This window comes from Agrilus planipennis, unplaced genomic scaffold (assembly GCF_000699045.2).
Source record: "Agrilus planipennis isolate EAB-ADULT unplaced genomic scaffold, Apla_2.0 scaffold181, whole genome shotgun sequence".
Classification (NCBI taxonomy): domain Eukaryota; kingdom Metazoa; phylum Arthropoda; class Insecta; order Coleoptera; family Buprestidae; genus Agrilus; species Agrilus planipennis.
In genome coordinates, this window is record NW_020438858.1 from 248,129 (window position 1) to 271,830 (window position 23,702).

Here is a 23,702-nt window from a genome sequence, read left to right on the forward strand (position 1 = left end):
CGAAAAATCGTGCTCATTCCTTTATCTTTTTATGGTACGTGATTTAGTATGCAAACATACATTGTATGTAGGTTTAATGATCGACTCGGCAGCGATTCAGTTGATTCCTACGTTAACAAAAGTTTTTATTTTATAAAAATAAAATTATAGTAAAAGAACTTAAAATAGAAGTGAATATAGGAAAATTAGTGAAGAAAACCTAGTACGTAACAACTTCGTAGATATTGGTAATAATAAAGTTTTTGTAATTCTATCAAAAATATCTAGAATATTTTTGAGACGTAATATTAGTAAATAATTAAAGTATTTGTAATAAGGATTTCGGATAATAGCGGTTTAATTTTATTGAAGTAGCTAAAAAAATATTGCTTATAAGCCCGTTCTCGCCTATCCATACGTACTTATTATAATAACAAATGTAATGCTAAGCTGTTAGAACTAGATTAACTAAATGAGTTAATGTGTACATCGGCCGTTATTGCTTACTATACCTACTATTGACACTGAAATTTTACTAAAATATGTATTACACATTACGGTGTAAATTAGGGCTTAACTACAGACCGTAGTAGGTACCTACAAGTACAAAACAAAAAAGTATTGCTACATTCAGAAATGTCAATGCAACATTGTGTATTCATCATCTTTATTTTATTTTTTGTTCCTACTAGAAAAATAATAAAATAAAAAACGATTTGGAAACGTAGTCGAAGGCAATAAATTTGTTTACGGAATATGCAATAAACAATATAACAATCGAAAACAGAAGCGAAAAATTATTTTGAAATTAATTATTTATTCATTGGTAGATCAGAGGTCGTTTATATTTAATGGCCATGAGAAATATAGAGTACATTAACTCCATGAAAGGTGAGTTTTTTTCATATCTATAACAAAAAAAAATCAAAAGTTAACCTATAGTTTCCTTATTATGGTAATACCTATGTATACGTATTGTACTATACGTTGATTTCATATTATACATATTTATGTATAGGTACGCGATGAAAATGAATGAATATAAGTGATTGACTTATATGTAATTATAACCTTACATAAAAGAAAGTTTCCAAAAATTTATTTGTAATTTTATTTGGAACGATTGGTTAAAAAGATGAGAAATATCTGGCAACAGCTTTGGTTGTTTAAAATTAACCATTGAAAATTATGTAATACCTACCTATAGCGGAATTCGTTTCCATTTTTAAAGGCTAAAAACGCTTGATTTGCTCTATCAAAAAGAATAGTTTACTTACAATTCACTTTCATCGTTAATTGTTTTTTTTCTGCTATCAATTTCTTTACGACTACTGATGCAAGTAATTTTGCTTGCAAAAATTTTAAGCTCTATTTTACTTGAGCACGATTTCCTGTAGAAAATTGTCACAATTATTTATCGAATTCTATTCTTTCAAGAGAAAGTGTTAAATGAATAATACTTAACTTGACTTCAAAATTCACTAGAACATTTCATGGATCAAAGGACAAATCATTTACTTTACAATATTTTATTATTCTAGTTATAAAATTATTTGAAATAATTGAATAATTATTTAGTCTTACCTTGAGGAAAGACTGCATTTATTTTTATATTATTTTTTTATAAATATAATACATTTGACCTTCGCTACACTTTTCGATAAGCAGAACAGCAACAAATTTTGTATATGTATTATTAATACGCTTCAAGTAGAAGTAATGCATCAGTGATAACTGAGATTGATCAAAAAATTAAAATCGAAAGCTATAATATTCATAATGAATACGAATGTAAAAATAACGATTACGAATTATACATATACAGTGAAAATTGTGTAACTCGAAATCTTTTTTAATTCGAGTAGTTTTTTTGTCCCCTTGACATCCATATTGCTTTGCATTTATTCCAAACCCTTCAATTACTATCTCTTAATTTCTCTAACTCGAGATTCGAGGGCGGGATTTACATTGTAAATTGTACCTTTAATTCAAATTTCTATTTAATTTTCATCGGAAAAATCAGCCGCAGCGATAATCGAGTTGGCTAGAGTTGGCTTTAAGCGAAACTATGTACTCCTAGCATAAATTTTCACAAGATTGTACAGTAGAACCTCTATAACTATCACATGAGAGACGGCAAAAAATTCGAGTTATGGTGTTTTCGACTTATGAAGGATTTTGATTCGACTTGTAGGTTGTGTACTAACACTGTCGGTAAATTTACCATCGTATAGCAAAAAACCCATCTAAATGTAATAAGAACCGTTTGCTATGTGTATTTTATGTTATTGTTATCATACAAATACAAATAGCACACAAACAATTTCAATAACGCGAAAAATTCCTGAATTATCTTGTTATCAAAGAAATTTTCTACATTTGCTGAAGAACTTTGTTTCTTTTTTTTTTTTTAAAGAATATATATAGTAAGCAGTGTAAATTTATTTTACACGTAATTTTAAAAAAATATATGTGTATCAATAGCAAACATTGAGTAACTGATTATATGAACACGTTATTAGTAAAGTTGTTTTGGAATGAGTTCTTTAATAATACAAAAGCCATCAGCTTCGAATTTAAAACACGTTTATGCGTATTTACTAAATGTTAATAGGTATTTGTGCAGTCGAATGCACCAGAAAGAAAAACTAACCTTCGTTTGTTGTCATTTTCATATTATTGATAACAATAATAGCATATGTTATGTAAACTAAAATGTTTTTTTTACAATCATCAAGTTTGTCGTACAAACAAACAAATTTTTCTCATTTATGCGGATGTTGCAAAAAATTTGCTATAATTGAAAAATGATATAAAAGTAGTAATTTTTTTTGGTTTACTATTAGTGAAAAAAAAAATAGTAACTGTGCTGTCCTCCTTTTTGTATGCAGAATTTTTAAGTACAATAATTAGAATTAATTGCCAATTGATTTGTGTCCGTTGATGCAGCAAAATATTAGTGACAAACAATTAGCAACTAGATACAAATAGATAAAATATATTTTCTTTTTAAAAAGGATCTTATTGTCAGCCTTGAAATAAACTTAACCTTCATGATCGCGAAACAGAAGTACGGAGTAGTTATTGATTTAATTAACGTATAACCATCAAGGCACTAACCAGCGTTACACGTTTCTAAGCCGCTGCAACCTTTAAAATAAATATAGACAGTGTATAACATAATATAACGTAAGTAAATAGAGAGTATCTATTCATATGTACGTGTAAGTAAATGTACATTTACACAAGAAAATAATGTAATGCTCGTATAGATTTTTCATATTAAGGTTATGAGCGACCGAAAAACCGTTTTTCAAAAAATATTACAATTCTGTCGTTTTGATGGGCCTGAGCAGAAATTATGTAACGCAAATTGGAGGGAGGGGGCGTTCCGGTCTTCTTACGTGGGAGGAGGTGAAGGTCAAGGTGTGCGTTACGTGGCGATTTTAAAACCGAAAAGTTGGCGATATGTAGCATTGTCAAAATAAAATTCTGTCATCTTATAAATTAATATCCGTCGTTCAGAAATGTGACGCCACATAATTGCCGTTTGTATTGTTTATTTGAATGTAAATTATTAATTAGAAACTAAAAAAGTCATTCTTCACCGAATTCAAATCTGAAACTTATACAATGCGTTAGGTAATAAGCGGGAGGAGGGAGGTTGGGCTTTACGGTCGTGTTTCGTGGGTGGTGGGGTCAGAAATTGAGTAATTTTACGTTTTTCTTTATAAAAATTAAAAATTTAAATTCTTAGCAGCTTCAGGGCAGATACGCAAATTACGGATGAAATATTTTCATGTTTAAAGAAAAAATTAAATAGAAAACAACGAGTATATGCTATTTTTATTATTGTATTCCCGAATTAAATTATCATAACTTTCTAAAATATAAATGTGAATTTGTTTTAGAAAATACTACAAATAGCGCAGTAAACGCCATCTGTAGCACGATGCTACATTTTAGGATTACGTATACAGACCACTTCGAATTATTTTAGTGAATTTGTTTGTCTGTTACCATTTCACACCTTAACTACTCAATCGATCATCATGAAATTTTGTACAAACATTGTCAGGGGTACAAAAAATAATATCCAGGAAATAAATACTGTTCCCGAGGGATAGAGAAAAAAATAATTATATTATTATAATGTTTAGGACATAAACACAAGGGAAGCCACGAACAAAAGGTAGTTCTGCATAATCGACATTGTATACGAGTACTTAATGGTTTTTATTGAACCGATTCCTTCCAAAACTACCGCATTTGAAATTTTGGTAGTTACGATTGAAAATGGTTTAAACCTTGATCACATAATTCAAAACAATATTTTCAAGTACAAAAAATAAATTTAGTGAAACTTCTCTATTTATGAAAGCCTTTAAAATAATGGTATTTTGAGAAGAAAGTGATAGATACCTTTTTCAAAATTCAAACAAAACGATTACAATATCAATAACTAATAAGTTACCTATAGCTATGTTTTTCTGTAGCTAAATTTTAAATATAACAAGAGATGACAGCCTCTAAACTAAAGGTATTTCGAGACAGACATTAATATTAAAAAGTGATACCTTTTTCCGAATCGATGCAAAACAACTACATGTAAATGTCAATATTTAACGACTGTGGTGTTTTCGATGTCGTTTAGAAACTGAAAAATCTTTTTTTGCAATACGTAGTAAATAAAAGCCTAACTAATGGCATTTCGAGACCAGATACTATTAGGTGATGCTTTTTTTTAAAATCAATCCAAAAAAGAACGAGATATTTGTCAATTTGACAATAATTAATAAGTCTTTTAGAAACTGCAAAATATTTTTCAATAACCAAATTTTTCTTTCGTAAATAATAATAGTATTTGGAGACAAAAAGTGATCTTGTTCAAAATCGACGCAAAGCAATTACGATGTCAATAATTTATAAGTGCTGTATTNAAATAACTAGATAAATTCTAAATTATTCACATCGTCAACTAGTTATTGTATTTCGTAATGAAACGGTTAATTTATTAAGTATTTAATAAGTAATAACAAAACGGTGGTTAAGTATCGAGCATTGACATTTACTTTATTAAATGTTTTCACAGAGACCGTGTAAATGTGATGCTAGGAAGCTGTCTATGTGTCTATTTTGAATTTCTGAGCTCTTTTGGTAAAGTTCATTAAAAAGAACTCTCTGGCTGCATTAAAAATACACGAGGTCAACGAACCTATGCAGAGTGCTCAAGTTTTATGAGAGAAAGTGGCATATGTACATAATTCAAGTGCAAAAAAAGGCATTTTCATTTATTTTTACACTACAAATGGTTTGCTAGCGTACACCTTCGCATAATTATACAGACACACATACATAGAACTCTCGAATTATAGGCACGCATGTGTGATATAAAAATAATATGCATCGACAACTGAACCTTTTGCAAATATTCGTAGTAATAATCTGTATATAGTCCACAATCTACGGGGATAACTTGGTATGTATTTACAAAAATTAACAGTCTATTTTTATTTTATTCGGAACTATAAATGTCAGAGATGTCTTTTTATTTTTCCTGTAATATTTACGAAATTGTTTACCAGTGCGAGTTACTTTACGTTTTTAGTAAACAAGTAGGAGGTAGGCACATTTTTGGTAAATTAGAATGTGTGTAAGCATTGAATAATGCCCGTTTACTTTTAAATTTCGCCACGCTTTTGCTATAAAAATTTGAATGTTTTTATGAAATTTTCCATCTGCAATAGTTCTGCAACGATTCCATCTCATTCTTTTTTGATGATGAAACAACTTGAATCCCTCCGATTTTTACCAGGCATTGTATTATACACCAGATTAAGATATCTAAAACGTTTTTCGAATCGAAAGGGATGAAAAAATCCAATTCTTTCGTAATAGTTTAAAATTTATACGTAAGCATTAATAGCGTATATTTTATGTATTCAAATTAACTATGTCTAAATTATTAACATCCTCACCCCTAAATCACCATTCTTGTCCTTATATTTGCATAAGGAATCATTGCCGTGTATTGGTGAGGTCAAGAACGTTGGTAGTGTTAATAATTTAGACTTCCCTAATTCAAATGTGTACATAACATTCTTTTTTCGAAAAATCGCTCCTATTATGAGTTTTAAACTATTGCGAAAGAATTCTGCAGTGTAATTATTTATTATTTTAATTGGTATCGTTAGTTATTTTTATGCACTATCAAATCCGACAGGTTGATTACTTTTTTAGAATTTTTTACAACCACATTATTTATACTAAACTACCGTATTTTACTTTTAAACAATTATTTATAGGTCTAAAATTCGATGAAGGCAAATTATATTCTTTCAGAAATAGTTTAATAGAAAAAAATCGTCATTAAATTAATTGCCAGTTTTCTTATCTTCAGTTCTTGTAAAATAAGATAATATTTCTTAAAACAATTACCTTATACAAATGCAGTTACAAATAATATAATGTGGTGTTAAATTCCTATAAAAATTGAATTACTTCTCTAAGGCTCTATGCATTTAAGCCATCTAAGTCATTTACGAAATAATTTGTATCTAAGCGTGTACTTAAGGGATTAATATAAAAAAATTATTACAAGGTTTAAACAACCTTCTTCCCTCGATATATGGCTGAGGGAGTGAGGGCATTGTTTAATATTGTTATCATCATCATCATATCATCGTCAATCCTAAGACTGGTTGGACACGCACCTCTACTCTTTCCTATCCTGAGCTAATCTTCGTATTTCCCTAAAACTAAAACATCCCACATCCTTAACTATTTGAGAACAGTAATCTAATCTAGGTCTACCTCCACTCCTCTTAACTCCTGTTTCTGCCTCTAATTTGTCTCTGACTAGCCCTTCATGCCTGAGAAGGTGTCCTCTGTTCTCCTATTCTTTCTTCTAATACCTCTTCATTTCTAACCTTCCCTATCCACGGTATCCTCATCATTCGCCTGTTAACATTGTCATCCCGCAAATATTTCATGTAAAATTGGATCGAGGGTGACGGGGAGGTGGTTGTTCAAAATGTGTCCAACATTTTTAACACCCCGTTTGCTCCCCTTTCATCCTCAATCTAATCTTGCATGAGATATTTGCGGTTTGGATCCAGGGAGAGATGGGGAGGAAGGGGTTGTTTAAACCTTGAACATATCTTTAACAACCCTCTCCCCACTTTCCTCTAACCCTTACCTTAGTCGAGTGATTTGCGAGATAACAATAATACGTCGTCGTAGTTTTTAATTTTTCAAAGTTGAAAAAGTAGATGAACACGTAATTTCTTCGCCCAATATATATGATTACAGTGGAATTCGTTTATTATGACTCCGCCTATACTGACCAACCGCTTAATATGAAATAATTGCAGTGTTAAATTTGGTTTTCATATTAAATTCTCTATAGAAAAGTTTGGATATAAAAACTGACTCCGTTTAAAATGACACATCGTTTATTATAACTGATCCTCAAGAAACCATATCCGGCTATAGTGACCCAAATGATTAATAATAACAACATTTTTCTGATCCTTCTTATGTATATTGATATTAAAATTCATCGTTCTTTTTCTTTTTCTGTTAATAAATATATACAATTTGTAGTTTTTCTCCCTATTAAACTAAATAACTAACCAAAATAGAACGTTGTTTATTTTCTAAGACTATGCTTTGTATGACATGGTTGTCATTTCCCTTCGATGTCATTATAAGCGGATTCTACTGTATATACATATTCTTAATTAACCTGCTGAATAGTGCAACACACTAAAACTTCAAAAACATCGGAGAGGTATATAGTAATCTCTACCCATTACCGAAATTTTTGTAATCTGACCTTCAATAAAAATTATGTCACAATTAAACTATAACGCCGTTGTTTGAAATACAAATTGCAATACGTATTGTTAACGAAAAATGTATACTGATAACAAACGAAAATGAATATAATAGGCTGAATAACAACAAATGCAATTACTGTTTTATATTACGATACTTACCTAAAGTACCTTATACGTTATAACTTTTATATGTGTAATTTAAACATTATTTGATCTCTTAAAATTACGCATCCTCTGATTGAATTCATTCTATTGTATGTATTAATAAATAGGTACGTATGTTTTTTTAATTACGCCTCCTTTATCACACATGGTTTCAAATGACGTAATTAATACTACCATGGTTTTGATTCATGGGCACACATCCAAACGATTTCCTCATATAGACAGTATACGTTTCCATTTTCAAATAACGGACACTTCAGTCATTATAATAATACGTATTATAATATCAACGTATTTATCGTATTTGTTGTACACTGGATAAAATTAAAAATGTAACTCGAGGTATGTTATACTATCTAGTCGGGTTAGTAGTGTACTGATTATTTTAATTTTCTTAGGTAAAGTCTTTTCTGAAAATTCTATCACTCACATATATTATGTTATGGAACAATCAAAAACTTACTTCTCATACAGTGGATTAAATTAAAAATGTAACTCTCAGGCTTTCGTTAAAATATGTTGGTTTGTTTTAGTCTTTGAGAATTGGATTAATTATGTACTTTTTATTAATGAACGAATAGTAATTATCGTGTTGTGCAGAATATCGACGTTGGACGTGGATGGTCATACGAATTTAAACTGATCTGGACGTAAGCCAAGAAGTCCACGTTCCTGTACACGTTAACTTCGCGATATTTCGAAACCCCACATTTAAATTGGAATTGTGACGTCACCAGCGTGGCGCGCTCTTTTCTTTTACGTCGGTTCTGTACGTCACTTTACGTCGCGGCAGGTTTACATTAATATAATACCTTGCAGTTGGATAGCAAAAGATCGATTTTTGACACGTTTATATGTACCTGTACATATCGCCAATGTAACAGTCAGTTGCACCCGTCCCTCTTTTTTTAACTTTACGAAATATACAGATGAGCTTCCGTACCTACCTGTATCCATATTGGCTTCATCGAATTAATAACAAACGAATAAACAATATGCTATTATTAGAAGAAAATTCTGGTGTAAAATAAATAGTTCATTTTTAGAAGTAGGTCACAGTACAATCAAATTTCCGCCTATTAACACCACATTTTCTTAACTGCCTAATGTACAACAAGCATACATACCATATATATATACACAACAAACAACATGGGCGACAGACACGATTAAATTTTATTGTTTATTGTAACAATAATGTTTACAACAGTGTTAATATGCAAAATCAGTGCAAACAAAATATACAATGAATAACTAGCAACACATAAAGTTTGGTCAGGAGATAAAAATGTAAACCTGTCATGTTTTTTTTTTTAATTCTGTAGGCATCGATGTATTCCATACTAGAAAAACAAAAAGACGACCGAGTGAATGTAATAATACGGGAATAAATACATGATGTGTGTCAGTGCTATGTAGTATCAGTAGGACAGTGGAAAATTTCAAAATTAGTCATGCCTCTCGTCTCAACTTTATTTATGTGTGATTTTTTTTATTTGGAAGTAAACCAACCAAACTTTCGTGTTTAACAAAAACAAAACTACAAAAACACAACAAATAAGTAAATAAATAATTAAATAAATAGTCTACTAGCCAAACGAAATGGAACAAAATATCACAGACAACAACAAAAACAACAGCATAAAATAGCCTAAACTGTCACAGCAAGCAGCAATATCAGCAGCAGCATGTATGTAGGTAGTAGCATCAGCACAGAGATATGTATTAGCTGGTGGTGAATGTAAACCGAAGGGGTGTGTGCGGTGCTTGCTACAAGGTGCCACAAATTACCTGATAAGGCAGAAATTCACGGGCTTCGTCCATATTAGTAATTTCGAAAGTAGGCGGCTGGGGAAATGGTCCTTTTCCGGGGTACGAAGTGCTGCGTCTAAATTTTACTGGTGACATTACCTGCTGATGGTTAAAAGTGGGGCTCGGTTTCCGTCCAGCGACCCCCATCTGTTGAAGGGGATTAAGATTAGGCACACTTCTTCCTCTATTCCAAATTGAAGTACTGGCCGACCAGTTTTGACCTGGATTCGTCCACGAACCGTATCCCGCTTTGTAAAGAGGATGACTCGTTTGTTGTCTTCCCAAGTTATGCGGGAAATTATGACTCGCGGTTATCGCTCTTCTGCCTCCTTGGTTTTGATTAACGGAATTACCGAACAACTGGGGCTGAGCAGTTGATTGAAAATTTTGAAATCCAATATTACCATTAACACTGGGTATTGTTGGTACAAAACCGTCTTCGAAAGCTGTCGACCAAAGACTTCCTGGTGTACTGGGCTCGCTCGAGTGAAAAAGGGGCAAAGCCGTTGGAGCCTTGTTGGTATTGTGCGTTATTTGCTCATTTAGTTTGTCCGATAAATCGACGGACGTAGTAGTAGAGTTCGTGTCAACACAATCTTTCGATTTTTCTGATGTTGGACTGCTAGGCAGATCGTCGGATCCAGATCCGCTGACAGCTGTTTTGTCAGCAAGTTCATCTTGCATTGCTGCGCGAGATTGCGTCTTTTGCAGGACGGTTGTATCACTCACGGACGAAGGCGTGGTGTAGAAAAGCGAATTTTGATTGTTTTTGCTCGAATTTACAGGTACTTCGACTGTGCCTAAACCGATATTACCATTTCCACTCAACGTAAATTCCCCCATTAGTTTTCACTGTTTTTTTAAGGCCGCCCGTTATGTCACACGCCCGCAGTCACTCCGCCAACCCACCACTTTTTTATGACACTTCACCATAGAACGACACTGACGTACTTCACATTTAGAAACTGCGATTGCGATAACATTGAGCGACTGAAAACCTGCGTCGTGGAGCAGCTATTGCGTTTCTCACTTCTGTACTCATGTTACCAAACTCTCATTAAATCTATATTTACCCTCCGCTCTTCTTGTCGCTTAGTTTTTCCTCTCAAACCAAGATGGCTGCTCATGTACTGTTCCTTTTCTTTTTAAAAGTTTAATGTTCGTTTTTTTTAACAATGATAAATCGCTAATCAATACACAAATTATTTTTTCCTAAAACCAAATTTTTCTGTTTTATATTTATATCCTTTAAGTACAAGGATATAAGTACTTACTGACATCTAAATATTACATATGTACATGTCTGTATGCATTAGGCATATCAATTAAGTATCTTATTATAATTTATCAATATATTTATCATATTTATCCCATTCGAAATACATGTCCGGCACGTCCACCAAAATCCATATATCCACATTATTATAGTATTTGCGTACAAATCATCAAAAATTAATTTTATTTCTTGGTATATTCGTTACTAGCCAGACTTATAAAATATTGTTTAGAATTTATACTATTTGTCGGACGTATTAGTAGATNGACGGAAGGCTGAAGCCAGGGCCGTACCTACCGGAATTTCCTCCGATTAAGAAAACTTTAAGGGCCTGTATCTCACTCACATTCATTTTTAAACAAATAATAAACAAAATTCTAGTAAATACTACTACACTACTTTACTTGGTGAGTACTACCTACCTGACTAAACTTCATGTCTCAATTCCAATGTCAACTAATGTAAAAAATTACCCATTTTGTGTTTTTTTTTTACAGAAAAAGGTGTTTATAGTATATCAGGCAATTATTGCTGTTTTGGGGCTTCTTCCTATCCATGCCTATAGTGGTCATAGTATCCAGACTCAACTTTGGTGATACGAACGATTATATGGTGCAAAATAGGACTTTGACCAGTATGGATACAAACAAATGGAATCATTAGGTAGAACTCTTTGAATTTAATGAATGAACTGTTTTTGCAGTCAATTCTTGGAACTGATTTTCAATTGTTTCTGGTATTTGCTTTGTTTTTATCTGTTATTGTATCTTGTTAATTTAATAATGTATTTAATTTGTGTTTGTTGTACTTTTCAGTTCAGTTATGTATGATATGAGAGCACTTAAAATTTATTTCACTCTTGTCGGTATATATATGTTCATGTTCATGCAAAAAAATCAAAAGAAGTTCTGCAGGACAAAGGAAATAAAAAACTAAATACTTAAATCTAACATAAAACACCTTTATTTATTTATATTGACAATTTTTATTTTTTATGTATCTGATCACAAAACTACAGGTATGATTGTCAAGCAACAAGCAGTTACAACAATCTTCTATGTTTGGAGTTATGTTAACCAAATAAATGTACTAAATGTTTAGTTTTTAAATCACTTCTATAAGTTTAGATTTTAATTCATTTATTTGATACCACTGTAGTTTACTGCATACCCACTGAGATAGCCGGGTTGCATAAACACAATTCAATCAATTATTAAGTCTTTTAAATCAAAAAAAGGAAAACTGTTTCAAAACCTATTTAAGATGTCATATTTTAATTGACGCCAATCGATTGCGCGTCATTTGTGCTTGAGTACTGAGCTGTTATGGTAAGTGAAATTTATCGTTATATTATTTATTGTAAATAGTATAACGATAAAAAGAAATACTATTATACATTCACGACATAGATTATAAATTATTAAAAATCTTTAATCAATGATCATATTATCTACGATTCGCCATTCACGTTTAGGTATCTATGTGAGATCTTTGTCTGGTTCATTGAAATAATTTTTTAAACGGAATTTAGTCATTATATTTATTAGTAATAATTACATATACACATAGACAAGTATAATACCATAGACATATGTTAATGGACGTGGCTTAGCCGTACGTCCTTGTAATAATTTGTTGGCTCGAAAAGTGAGGGAGATGGCGTATGGTTTCGGACTAGTGCTATTTCTTTCATGACACGCTTACCACTATCGTGTTCTTTCTTTTGTTGTATCACAATTCGGACCGCTAAGGCATGTCCATTAGTAAACGTCGATGTATAATACTTAATTTTTCATTGATATAACTAATTGCGTACGCCATTGGTAAATCATAGATAAATATGATCATAGTAATATCTCTGAAAAATTAGTGTTAAGCACAAATGACACGCAATCAATTAACGTCAATTAAATTATCATATTTTCAGTAGTTTTTGAATAAATTGACATTTAATTTCCATCTACACCCGAAACAATTTTTAACAGAACTAATGGACGCACAATTATGATACTTACATATTTAGAACCCGCAAACGGTACATAATTTATTAGTAAAGTTCAAACCAGTGAATTATTTTTGCCCGGCGCCAAATTTATACGACTTATCTCTTTTGGATATCCCTTATCTATGATCATTACCATAGATCACTGCATATGACCCGTGGAATGACCAGAAAGTGAGACTATGGCCTGGAAATAATAAAATATCCAAAGGGACCTTATTTAGTCTTAACTCCCGGTGGTGAAGATACTTATAATGTAAATTAGCGAAACATTTGTCCGCAGTTTTTTAAATAGTGGGGTTAAGTTCTTTTGATTATCTTATTTGTTAATAAAAATTAAATTGTTTAACTATTTATACTAAAATTTGCAACAACTTACATAAGTGATATGCATCTGACGCAAAAATATTCTTGCAAATTCCTCCGCATAACACAGACAGAGATTGTTAAAAGTTTAATTTTGATCGTAGTCTCTCACTTCTTTTTAAGTATCTATCCATCTAATAAAATTATTCAAATTTTACAATCTTAAGGTAGTAAAATAGTAAAATCAAAATTATATACATTTCCCTCGAGTTCAGTAAAGAATCTATTTATTTTTCATTTGTGTTCATTAGTTTCTTTCACATATGACGTTAACAACGTCATAAACACTCGAATTATAAAATGAAACTATGCCAAAATTGTGATGAAGGCTCCACGTCCTTAATATTTTTAATGGCTCACAGGCCTAGCCAATTATGATAAAACGTCAATGATATAACCGATATCTGTAGTTATGGTAGGGAACCAGTGTGGAACATTTTTCGTGGTAAAAATACTTCATTAATTTTACATTTGATTTAGTTTATCAAGTATATACGACCTTACGGTATTATAACGAGGCTTAAGACATTTTGTGGTCATTTTTTACATTAGTTGACATTGGAATTGAGACATGAAGTTTATTCAGGTAGGTAGTACTCACCAAGTACAATCGTGTGGTAGCATTAATTCCGTGCGGAAACCAATGTAGCTTGAGATACAGGCTCCTAAAGTTATTTAATCGAAGAAAAGTTCGATTGGTACGGCCCTGGCTGCAGCTCTTCGTCAACTGTTCTCGCCAAATATGCATTGATGACGTCATTGTTTAGTTAGGTAGATGTATGACAGACTTGAGTTCGTTTAATGCTCCTGCCCGCCGAAGGCGGGCTGATACATTAGAATAATGTTAGGAAGATATGTTTTAGGACAAACGATGTTTGGCGGGAACAGCTGACGTAAGGCTGAAGCCAGGGCCGTACCTATCGGAATTTCCTCCGATTAAGAAAACTTTAAGGGCCTGTATCTCACTCACATTGACTTTTAAACAAATAATAAACAAAATTCTAGTAAATACTACTACACTACTTTACTTGGTGAGTACTACCTACCTGACTAAACTTCATGTCTCAATTCCAATGTCAACTAATGTAAAAAATTACCCATTTTGTGTTTTTTTTTTACAGAAAAAGGTGTTTATAGTATATCAGGCAATTATTGCTGTTTTGGGGCTTCTTCCTATCCATGCCTATAGTGGTCATAGTATCCAGACTCAACTTTGGTGATACGAACGATTATATGGTGCAAAATAGGACTTTGACCAGTATGGATACAAACAAATGGAATCATTAGGTAGAACTCTTTGAATTTAATGAATGAACTGTTTTTGCAGTCAATTCTTGGAACTGATTTTCAATTGTTTCTGGTATTTGCTTTGTTTTTATCTGTTATTGTATCTTGTTAATTTAATAATGTATTTAATTTGTGTTTGTTGTACTTTTCAGTTCAGTTATGTATGATATGAGAGCACTTAAAATTTATTTCACTCTTGTCGGTATATATATGTTCATGTTCATGCAAAAAAATCAAAAGAAGTTCTGCAGGACAAAGGAAATAAAAAACTAAATACTTAAATCTAACATAAAACACCTTTATTTATTTTTTATTTATTTATTTGGCTGACAGGCACCAAACCTTTTAAAGCAGATACGATTAGATACAGTATGTGGGATTTCTGATTTTAAGTATTTTATTTATGCGTGTGTATATTTGTTAATCAAGAATTTATATTTGCAGTTGGAATATATGCTATTTAATTTTCAATTTAGTATACATTCGCATTTTTTTTATGTATAATTGTACAATCTCATTGTGCATTTTTAATTTAAAATTTTGATAACAGTTTGATGAAATGGTAACTATGTATTAAAAAGACAACTATATATCCAGATCACCACAAACGGACTTATTTATGCATTACGTTTTAACGTTCTGTTATCACATTTTTTAACTGAACTAATTGTATATTTAAATATTGTTTTAATTGTTTAACAGGAAAATTGCACAATCTTTGGACATCATGTGTAGTTGGTCTGTGATAGTAGCAGTCTGTATTTCCTTCCAGTATGGAGTATTATCCTTTTATTCAATGAAATCAAAAACAACAAGGGTAAGTGACAAACTTTTAATTTGTAAGATAAAATGAAAAGGCTTGGCAAAGTGATGATTATTCTGCGTAATGATTACTAATTTTATTTCGAAACACTTTCTTTGTTATTGTAAAAGCATTGTTCACTAAAAAAGAGAATCAAACTCTAATGCATATTTGAGGTAATTTATTAGCACGTTTTATATTCATGTGAACATTGGAATAAACTAATTAAAAGTCAGGATCAATAGTATATTTGTGTGCTGTTAAATTTTTAATTTTTCTTCTTTTTTGCTCTACTAAAAACGTATAAGTGTTAATGTTAGTCGTAACATTTTTTCGTTTTTGTTTGGCAGACCCAAATAATCATAAAATTGATTATTTTAATGATTTTGTTTGTTGTGCAATAAGAAGCGTTTAAGTTAAGCTTTTATGACAATTTCGGAAATACATAATTATTTTAGGGTATTTATTATAGACACGTTTTCGCTTTGTAATAAAGGGCAGAGCGTGAATAATTGATAATTTCAGATGTAACGCATTTTCTTGTTAAAAAGCATTAATGTTTGTAATATTTTCCTATTTCATTCTGTTTCCAACTTAAAAGATATAAATAATATTGTTCATTTTATGGGTGCGAAAACTAGTTTTTAGATATTACAGTTTTGGAGCGCTTATCAGTATGCAATTGATTTTACACTGGTGTATGTATGGTTGCATACGATTAGGAGTGGAATTTATTAATCTGAATTCTAAAAAATTATCTTCCTAACTGAACCTTTTACGGGCGTGTTAAATAATTAAAATTCAAAAGTTATAATAATTTTTGGAATTATGAAATAGCAAATGCATATAGTTTTGTTGTTTTTTGCTCAGAATATTTTGTTAAAGTAATTAATATTTGATAAAACTTAATAAAAGCACATTTGAATGTTTCAGGCGCAGAATTTATTAAAATTAAACATAAATTATTAATTAATTAATTAAAAAAATAGTCTGAAAGAAGAATTAAAAAAGTTATACTTTTTTTATATTTCACAATTCAAGAAATGTTTTTATCTTTAGAATTTTAATTATTCCGCGCCACGTTAGAAAGCTGCCATTTTCCGTTACGCTCACAGATTATCTCATTACCAGTTGCAGTTGTGCTATTATTAAGACAATAATGTCTCGTTTTATCCCTCTGTGTATCTATTATCTATGGTTTTATCTAATTATCGTGATAATTAGTGACAGTGAATGCATTTAAATTTTACCAATGTATTAGTAAAAAAAAGAGTACATACTAAATATAATATGTATTAGTACCTTGGGTAAGATTAACAAATATTTTAATCTTGTCGATGACGTGTTTCTTTCTCGCTCACTTGTTTGATGCTGCTTCTACGTTTTGTATGTTTTGCTAGTGGTATTTTGTGTGCATTTTTGGCATTAGTATGTAACAATTAAAAATAGTAGATGAGGTCCTAGAATCCTCAATTTCTTAGACATTTATAACTTACTTTCAATATGGAGATTTTAAACAACGTTTTAGAAATGTCAAAAGCAGAATTAATGTCGTTTCTGACAATGTGAATGTCAATATGTTATCTATACTTATATTTTGACTTTAATTTTAAAATCAGAAGTAAAATGATAAGCGTTAAATATCATAGCAGATGTTTAATTCGCTCATTAATGAATGGTACATTGTGGGTATACTATTTTAGTAGGCACCTTTAAAATATTATTGATTAAAAGTTTTTAATATTTTTTTTTGTCCGTTTCTATAGATTGGCTAATAAATTGGGATGTTAATTTTAACCCTAACGATGACGATATGGATTGTCTGCATTGGTATCCTCTCTGAATTTGGTTTACATTCCACACATGTAAACGTTGGAACGTTACTTTCTACAGTTAATTCAGGTAATAATCCACAGTCACATTAATATTAATTACACTTTATTCATTTGTTGTCAGTTTGATTAACGAAAGACGTAATGGGAACGTAATGCATAGGATGACGAACGTACGTTACTTCTTTGTATAATACCGTTAGATTGTCCATTGTTTTGCTGGGGCTAAATATAATTGCGAACTTCAGTTTATCCATTTTTTTTCTGAAAAGGACAGGTTGGCGTTTATAGCCCTGCTACATTTTAATGACTGCCACAAAAATTTACAGAGAACATCGATTTGCATTTGCAACCCCCAATTTAAAACGCTTTTATGTCTTGATTATTAATATTTTAAACCCTGATTTTGAAAGCCGACTCTTTAATAAATAAGGAATTCAGAACTGCCACTGCAGCCTGACATTCAGAATACTTTGCAGTGAAGTGGGTTGCTTGTATCAAAGTCGAGCAGTCTTAGCTATATTTAAAATTTAAAAGTAAATATATTTTAAATCCATGTTATGATGTTATCTTTCCGCAAAATTAGAGTGTGCACTGTAGTCTAGATAAAAATAAAGATGTTGCAGTGCGAGTTGAAACTAAATTTTTGGATTTTAATAAAATAATCTAAATTTATTTGATACACAAGCAATCAATGAAAATACATATGATTTTGCAACACAGTACTGTTTTTCATTTTGTTTTGTATATTTCTTTAACGTGAGCATTTTTACCTTCTGTCCTGTACATTTCAATTTTTTATATGATTTCTGATAGCAAAAGTTAAATATACGGACAAAAAGGTGTTAATTTGATTTGAAAAATTTGTGATGAGCTTGAGATTGGGAAATTTGAAACACTTGTTTATTTTGTAGGCATCTAAAGTCTAAAATTTATTTCTACGTTTTCAAGAAGAATTGTATTTTAAAAATATAAGAAATGGCATACCAAGGAAAAGAAATGTTTTAATTATAAAACTGTTGTAAAAAAAGGCATGCACCTTCGTTGGCTGGTTGTAATTTTGAATTATCTCAAATGAAATTGAAAATTTTCCACCCTTATACGCTTATACCAAAGAAAGATGCTTGTCAATTTGTTTACGATGATTTTATAAGTAAAACTTATTACGTTTCTGCATAGGATGAATAATACCTTCTAAATGTTTTTTTCTTTTGTGATATGAGCAATAGTCTGTGTTATCTGTGTCATCTTTTGGTTTTCTTTAAACACCTAAATAAAATTAATTGACTCTGCATTATGTAGACGTATACAAAGTACATATTATCTCATCTTTTGAAACAAAATAACTACAAATTGTAGACGTTACCCAATAACTTGATAAAAGCTTCAAATTCTTAATAATTTAAATCGACAGATTTTAACATTGTGTATAGTATATTACACATCAAGAGAATACAGAAACTGTTTGTTAATATACTAGAAAAACTTCAATTGGGTGCAATTTTTTAAAAAATAACAGTAAGGTACTTCTAAAATGTTACGCTGTGTTTCTTAGGTTCATTCGCTTAATGTATAAAAATTCAACTTCTTGACCGGTCGAATTTCATTATACCATAATGCATAAATTTTTGGAGTTGTGATCAGGCTTATTAACAACATTTCTATACATGATTATTCTAAAATATGGCTTAAAATTACAGTTTTTAATGCAGCAAATTATACTACAGGACTTTATACAAACTCTGGATACCATTTATTGTGGAGCATTGATTGTAGAAGTTCACCTTTTCTCCAGAAAGCAGCAATACATCAAACAACTGTAAAAGTGTCTTTTTACCATCACACTTGTTCATTTGTGACAATGAATTGTCAATTATTATGAGCGCACACACAATCAAGAGGTCAAAATATGATTCTTTACATAATGCCTCTTGATGATGTTAGATAGTTAAATGGTCCATACACGTCATTAACGAGGGTTGAAGTTTATCGTAGGTAAGATGTTGAAACTTGTTGTAAATCATAATAATGTTTTTAATTTATATAAACAGACAAATAATAATAAATAGCTTAAAACAGTTAACTTTATTAAATAATGTCTTTCATTTCAGCTTTCAATTGTTAATGTAGGCATGGTATTTTTTGCAATTAGTTTAATTTAAAAACAATTGTTATATTAAGAAGAGTTATTTACTATAAAGTGTATTACGGCCATTATAATTCTTTGCCAAAACATAGCAGTACCTGTAAATAATTGTAAAAGTCATATACAACATATTTATTTGATGTTGAAAGAGAAAAGCGTTGGGCGTTACTCTAATATTGTATTATGTATGTGTTTTAGTAGGGAGGCTAAGTCAATAATATCTGAAAACTTTCATAATATTTTATTTTGCAGGAACATAAATACTCCATATTTAATGTGTTATGAAACATTGGTTGTATCAGTACTCTTTTACTCTGGAATGTATACCTGAAGTATTGAGAAAGGCGTGAAGGTGCGTTTTTTCCGTTGGGAACGAAGACAGTGTGCGGTAGCAGAAGGAAGGATTTATGACATTGAACTGGTAAATAACAGTATCAATCAGAAATAGCAAATAAGGTCCCAGAAACTTCAATTTCTTAAACATTTGTATCTTGCTTCAAAAGGCCTTGCTGACATTTGTAGCTCCACTACGTTTTTCTGATTTTGCCACAAAAATTCATAAAGAATATCGATTAACACTTCTAACCCCCAGTTTAAAAACGCCTTTATTTCTTGATTATTAATATTTTTTTTAAACCATGATTTTGAAAGTCGTCATTAATAAAAGAATTAACTGCTACTGTAGCCTAACACTCAGAATACTCTGCAGTGAAGTAGGTTGCCTATATCAAGGACCAACAGTCACCAAAAATATTTAAAACAATTTGTATTTTAAATTCAAATTATGATGGTACCTTCGCGCGAAATTAAAAGAGTACCCTGTAGTCTACATAAAGATAGAAATATTACAGTGCGAGTAGAAATTTGTAAGCCACTAAATTTTTAGATTTTAATAAAATAATTTAATTTTATCTGGTGCATAAGACGTCTATAAATATAATTGATTTTACAGCACTTAACACTGTTATTGTAAATGAATTTTTATCACTTTGTTTTGTATATTTCTCGAATGTGCATATTTTTACCTTGTGTCCTGTACATTACAATTTTTTATAGGAATTCTGATAGAGAAAGACGATGATACTTAAATATGCATACAAAAACCTGTTATTTTTATTTAGAAAATTGTGATGAGAGTATGAAAATGTAATGAAGCAGTGATAGTCAAGGAGATAGATGCTTCTTAAACAAAGAAACAATTGATTAAGAATAAAAGTAATATACCACCTTTTTTAATAAGCATATAGTATATATAAGAACGAAACAATAAGTTTTTAATCTTCCGTCCGAAGATTGAGTAATTTATAACAGTTTTTTTTTTGTAGGCATCTCAAGTTTCAAGTTTGCCAATGTAAATCTGAACTACAAAAAGGAGTATAAAGACCAGGATAAAAGAATACAAAAGCCTATGTTGCCTAGGACACAGAAAAATTATCAGTAACAAAAGAGGAAAAAAAAGTAACAGAAGATCAACACTTAATACGTTCATGTTTTGGCAAAGAACAACCATTACCATTCCCGCTTGTACAGAGAAGCCATTGAAATATATAAACACAAGAATAATTTCAATAAAAAAGGAAGAGGGCACCTTTCAGAACGATATAAATACGAGCACGCTTGTCACCGTTTCGCATCAGAGAAGACTTCGACATCGCCCTTGAAAATGTCCACCACAGTTGTGAATGAAACGTCGAGAAAACAACCCAACAGACCACGGCCCATCAGCCGGGACAACAACTCACCTATATTCGACACCGGTCGTGAAAACGTACAATCAACAATACCTTCAATTTGTTAGGCATTTGTAACTTGCTTCAATAGACAACTTTTAAGAAACGTTTTAGAAATGGCAAAAGCAAATTTAATGTGGAACGGATCTTTCCATGAGTGTGCGTGTTACTGATTTATACTAATTTACTTGAATTAAAAATGATAATTAACTACTTTTTCTTGCCTGTTCTTATATAGATTGTCTCACAAATGAGAAGGAATTGCAGTCAATTTTGATGCTACTGAAACAAGCGATGCTTTTGACGTGTTAACATTATGCCGTTAATTTTTCCTGTAACTATGGGAGGCAATCGGGAGTTAATTTGGAAGCAACTGAAACAATCAACTGTCTATAGTTGTTTCCCTCCTAGATTTGGTTTGCTCATCACACTGGTAGAGTTTAGAACGTTACCTACTACAATTAATTAAGGTGAGAATACATAACTTCAATAATATTAATTGCTCTTTGTTAATCTGTTACAGCATTTCTGGTAACAATTATCCATTATCGACAGTATAAATTGAGGTTATTGTACATCTACATTTCTTTGACAGTTTTTATTTTCATAGAGTAATCGACGTTTATCATTGATCTATGGAGTTTATTCATAATCTTTTTCTGTTGTCTGCATCGTAAATTGACGTCGTTATTTGAAATTTTTCCTATGTCATTATTTTATAATTCAGCTATTTTACTTGGTTTTTGGTGCGTTTTTATGTATTTTACTTGTGTTTCTTAATTAATATATCTTCTTGTCCGTTTCTGTAGATTTTCCAGCAAATGAGGGTGATATAACTTCAGTATGGTCGTATTGAAACAGTTGATGTCTACATGGGTGTTGTTTTTCGTGGACTGTACTCTTGATTTCCTGTTTTCGTTTTCGCCTTCCAACATCATACAGTGAATTTTTAACCCACGAGTGAGAGCAACTGGATATTTGAATTCCAATGAAACAACAAATTGTCTGCAGGGATATCCCTTCCAGATTTGGTTTGCTCAGCACACTGGTAGACTTTAGAACGCTACCTTCTACAATTAATTAAGGTGAGAATACATGACATCATTAATATTAATTTTTCTTTATTAATCTGTTATGACATTTCTGTTAATAATTATTAATTGACAGTATAAATTGCGGTTGTGGTGCAACCATATTTCTTTTGACTGTTTCCGTTTTCCACAAAATAAATTGGTATTTATCGTTTATCTACCGAATTTCTTTTTAACCTTTTTCGATTATTTCATAAATTGACGTCGTGTTTTTGACATTTATCTATGTCGTGATTTATGGTTGTGATGTAAAATGGCGTAAAGGTAACACCTTGTCAATTTATTATTCAGCTATTTTACTTGTTTTTTGGTGCGTTTTTATTTGTGTTAAATGTGTTTAATAAGTTTATAAGTAACTAATGTATTTATTTGTCCGTTTCTACAGGTTATACAACAAATGAGAGAGAATTAATGTTCAGTTTGGTCATACTAAATCAGCCAATGTCTACATAGGTGTGGTCTTTCGTGGATTATATTCCTGATTAGCTGTTTCGTCTTCACCTTCTATCATCATGCAGTTAATTTTCAACCCATGGGTGAAAGCAACTGGATATTTATTTGAATTCCACTAAAATAACAACTTATCTGCTATGGTGTTCCTCCTGGAGTTAGTTTGCTTTTCACACCTGTAAGCTTTAGAACGTTACGTTCTACAATTAATTAAGGTGAGAATACTTCATATAATAATTTTAATTGCTCTTTATTAATCTGTTTGCCAACGTATCTTTTTCAGATCGATGTTGGAGAAGACAAAGATGACCCCGTAGTTGAAATAGTTCTTTATCTTGCATGCTCTATCTAGTAGAATTCATTAAGTTGATTTTATTCAAATTAATTTTTATTTTGCATGCTTATTTTTGTTCATTTTATTTGAAGTAATTGTTAATTGTAGATGCTTGTTTTTTTGTATAAAGTAGTAGTAAAACTAACACGTTTAGTAGTTGTAGTATAGTCTAACATGTCTCTTGCTTACCTCTTCGCTTAGCTTACTGCATATTCTTACTATAAATTGCTTTGCATTTACCCTACGAGTTCTACATGATTCAACGTTTCGTTATCGTGTGTGTTTCTTCTCACCCTTGTGGAATTAGGGAGGGCCTCCCCGAACGACTTCCCTTGGGCTTAGCTATTTAGTTGATCTTAAAAGTGTCTTATACACTTTTCGCGAGTCTACTCTAGCGTTACTTCCTTTCAGACAGGGTACAGTGGGTTATCTGGAATAGGAGCAATAGGCGACTGCCCAGCTTGCCTTGGCGAAATCTGTCCGATCTTCTCTACCAAAGCTATTAGTATTTGTCGTTAGTCCTTGTAATTGCACTATTCGCTTTCAGGTAACCGAAGAAGACTGAAGACATCGTATTGTTTGCTTTTTA

General features: G+C 31.1%; 1 protein-coding gene and 1 long non-coding RNA gene across 9 annotated transcripts; one reads left to right on the forward strand and one right to left on the reverse strand.

The window, feature by feature from the left end:
• Positions 1-9,755: 9,755 nt before the first annotated feature.
• Positions 9,756-10,640, reverse strand: LOC112904910. The gene has a single exon (XM_025976262.1). The coding sequence runs from the start codon at positions 10,638-10,640 to the stop codon at positions 9,756-9,758; it is 885 nt and encodes a 294-aa protein (XP_025832047.1).
• A 1,698-nt stretch (positions 10,641-12,338) lies between these two features.
• Positions 12,339-23,137, forward strand: LOC108739305. Of its 8 annotated transcripts, none has more exons than XR_003231337.1 (12): positions 14,428-14,472; positions 14,563-14,728; positions 15,431-15,545; positions 17,297-17,432; positions 19,063-19,357; positions 19,761-19,929; positions 20,565-20,723; positions 20,834-21,397; positions 21,477-21,708; positions 21,762-21,984; positions 22,048-22,323; positions 22,715-23,137. It is a non-coding gene; the product is annotated as an uncharacterized LOC108739305 (long non-coding RNA). The 8 variants fall into 8 exon arrangements; XR_003231328.1 differs by lacking the exon at positions 21,762-21,984 and having other exon boundaries at positions 22,715-22,994; positions 23,063-23,089; XR_001938116.1 differs by lacking the exons at positions 14,428-14,472; positions 21,762-21,984 and adding an exon at positions 12,339-12,401.
• The last annotated feature ends 565 nt before the right edge of the window (positions 23,138-23,702 follow it).

Excerpts from the sequence above, each read along its gene's own strand:
- LOC112904910 (XM_025976262.1), bottom strand. The coding sequence starts at position 10,640 with ATGGGGGAATTTACGTTGAGTGGAAATGGTAATATCGGTTTAGGCACA.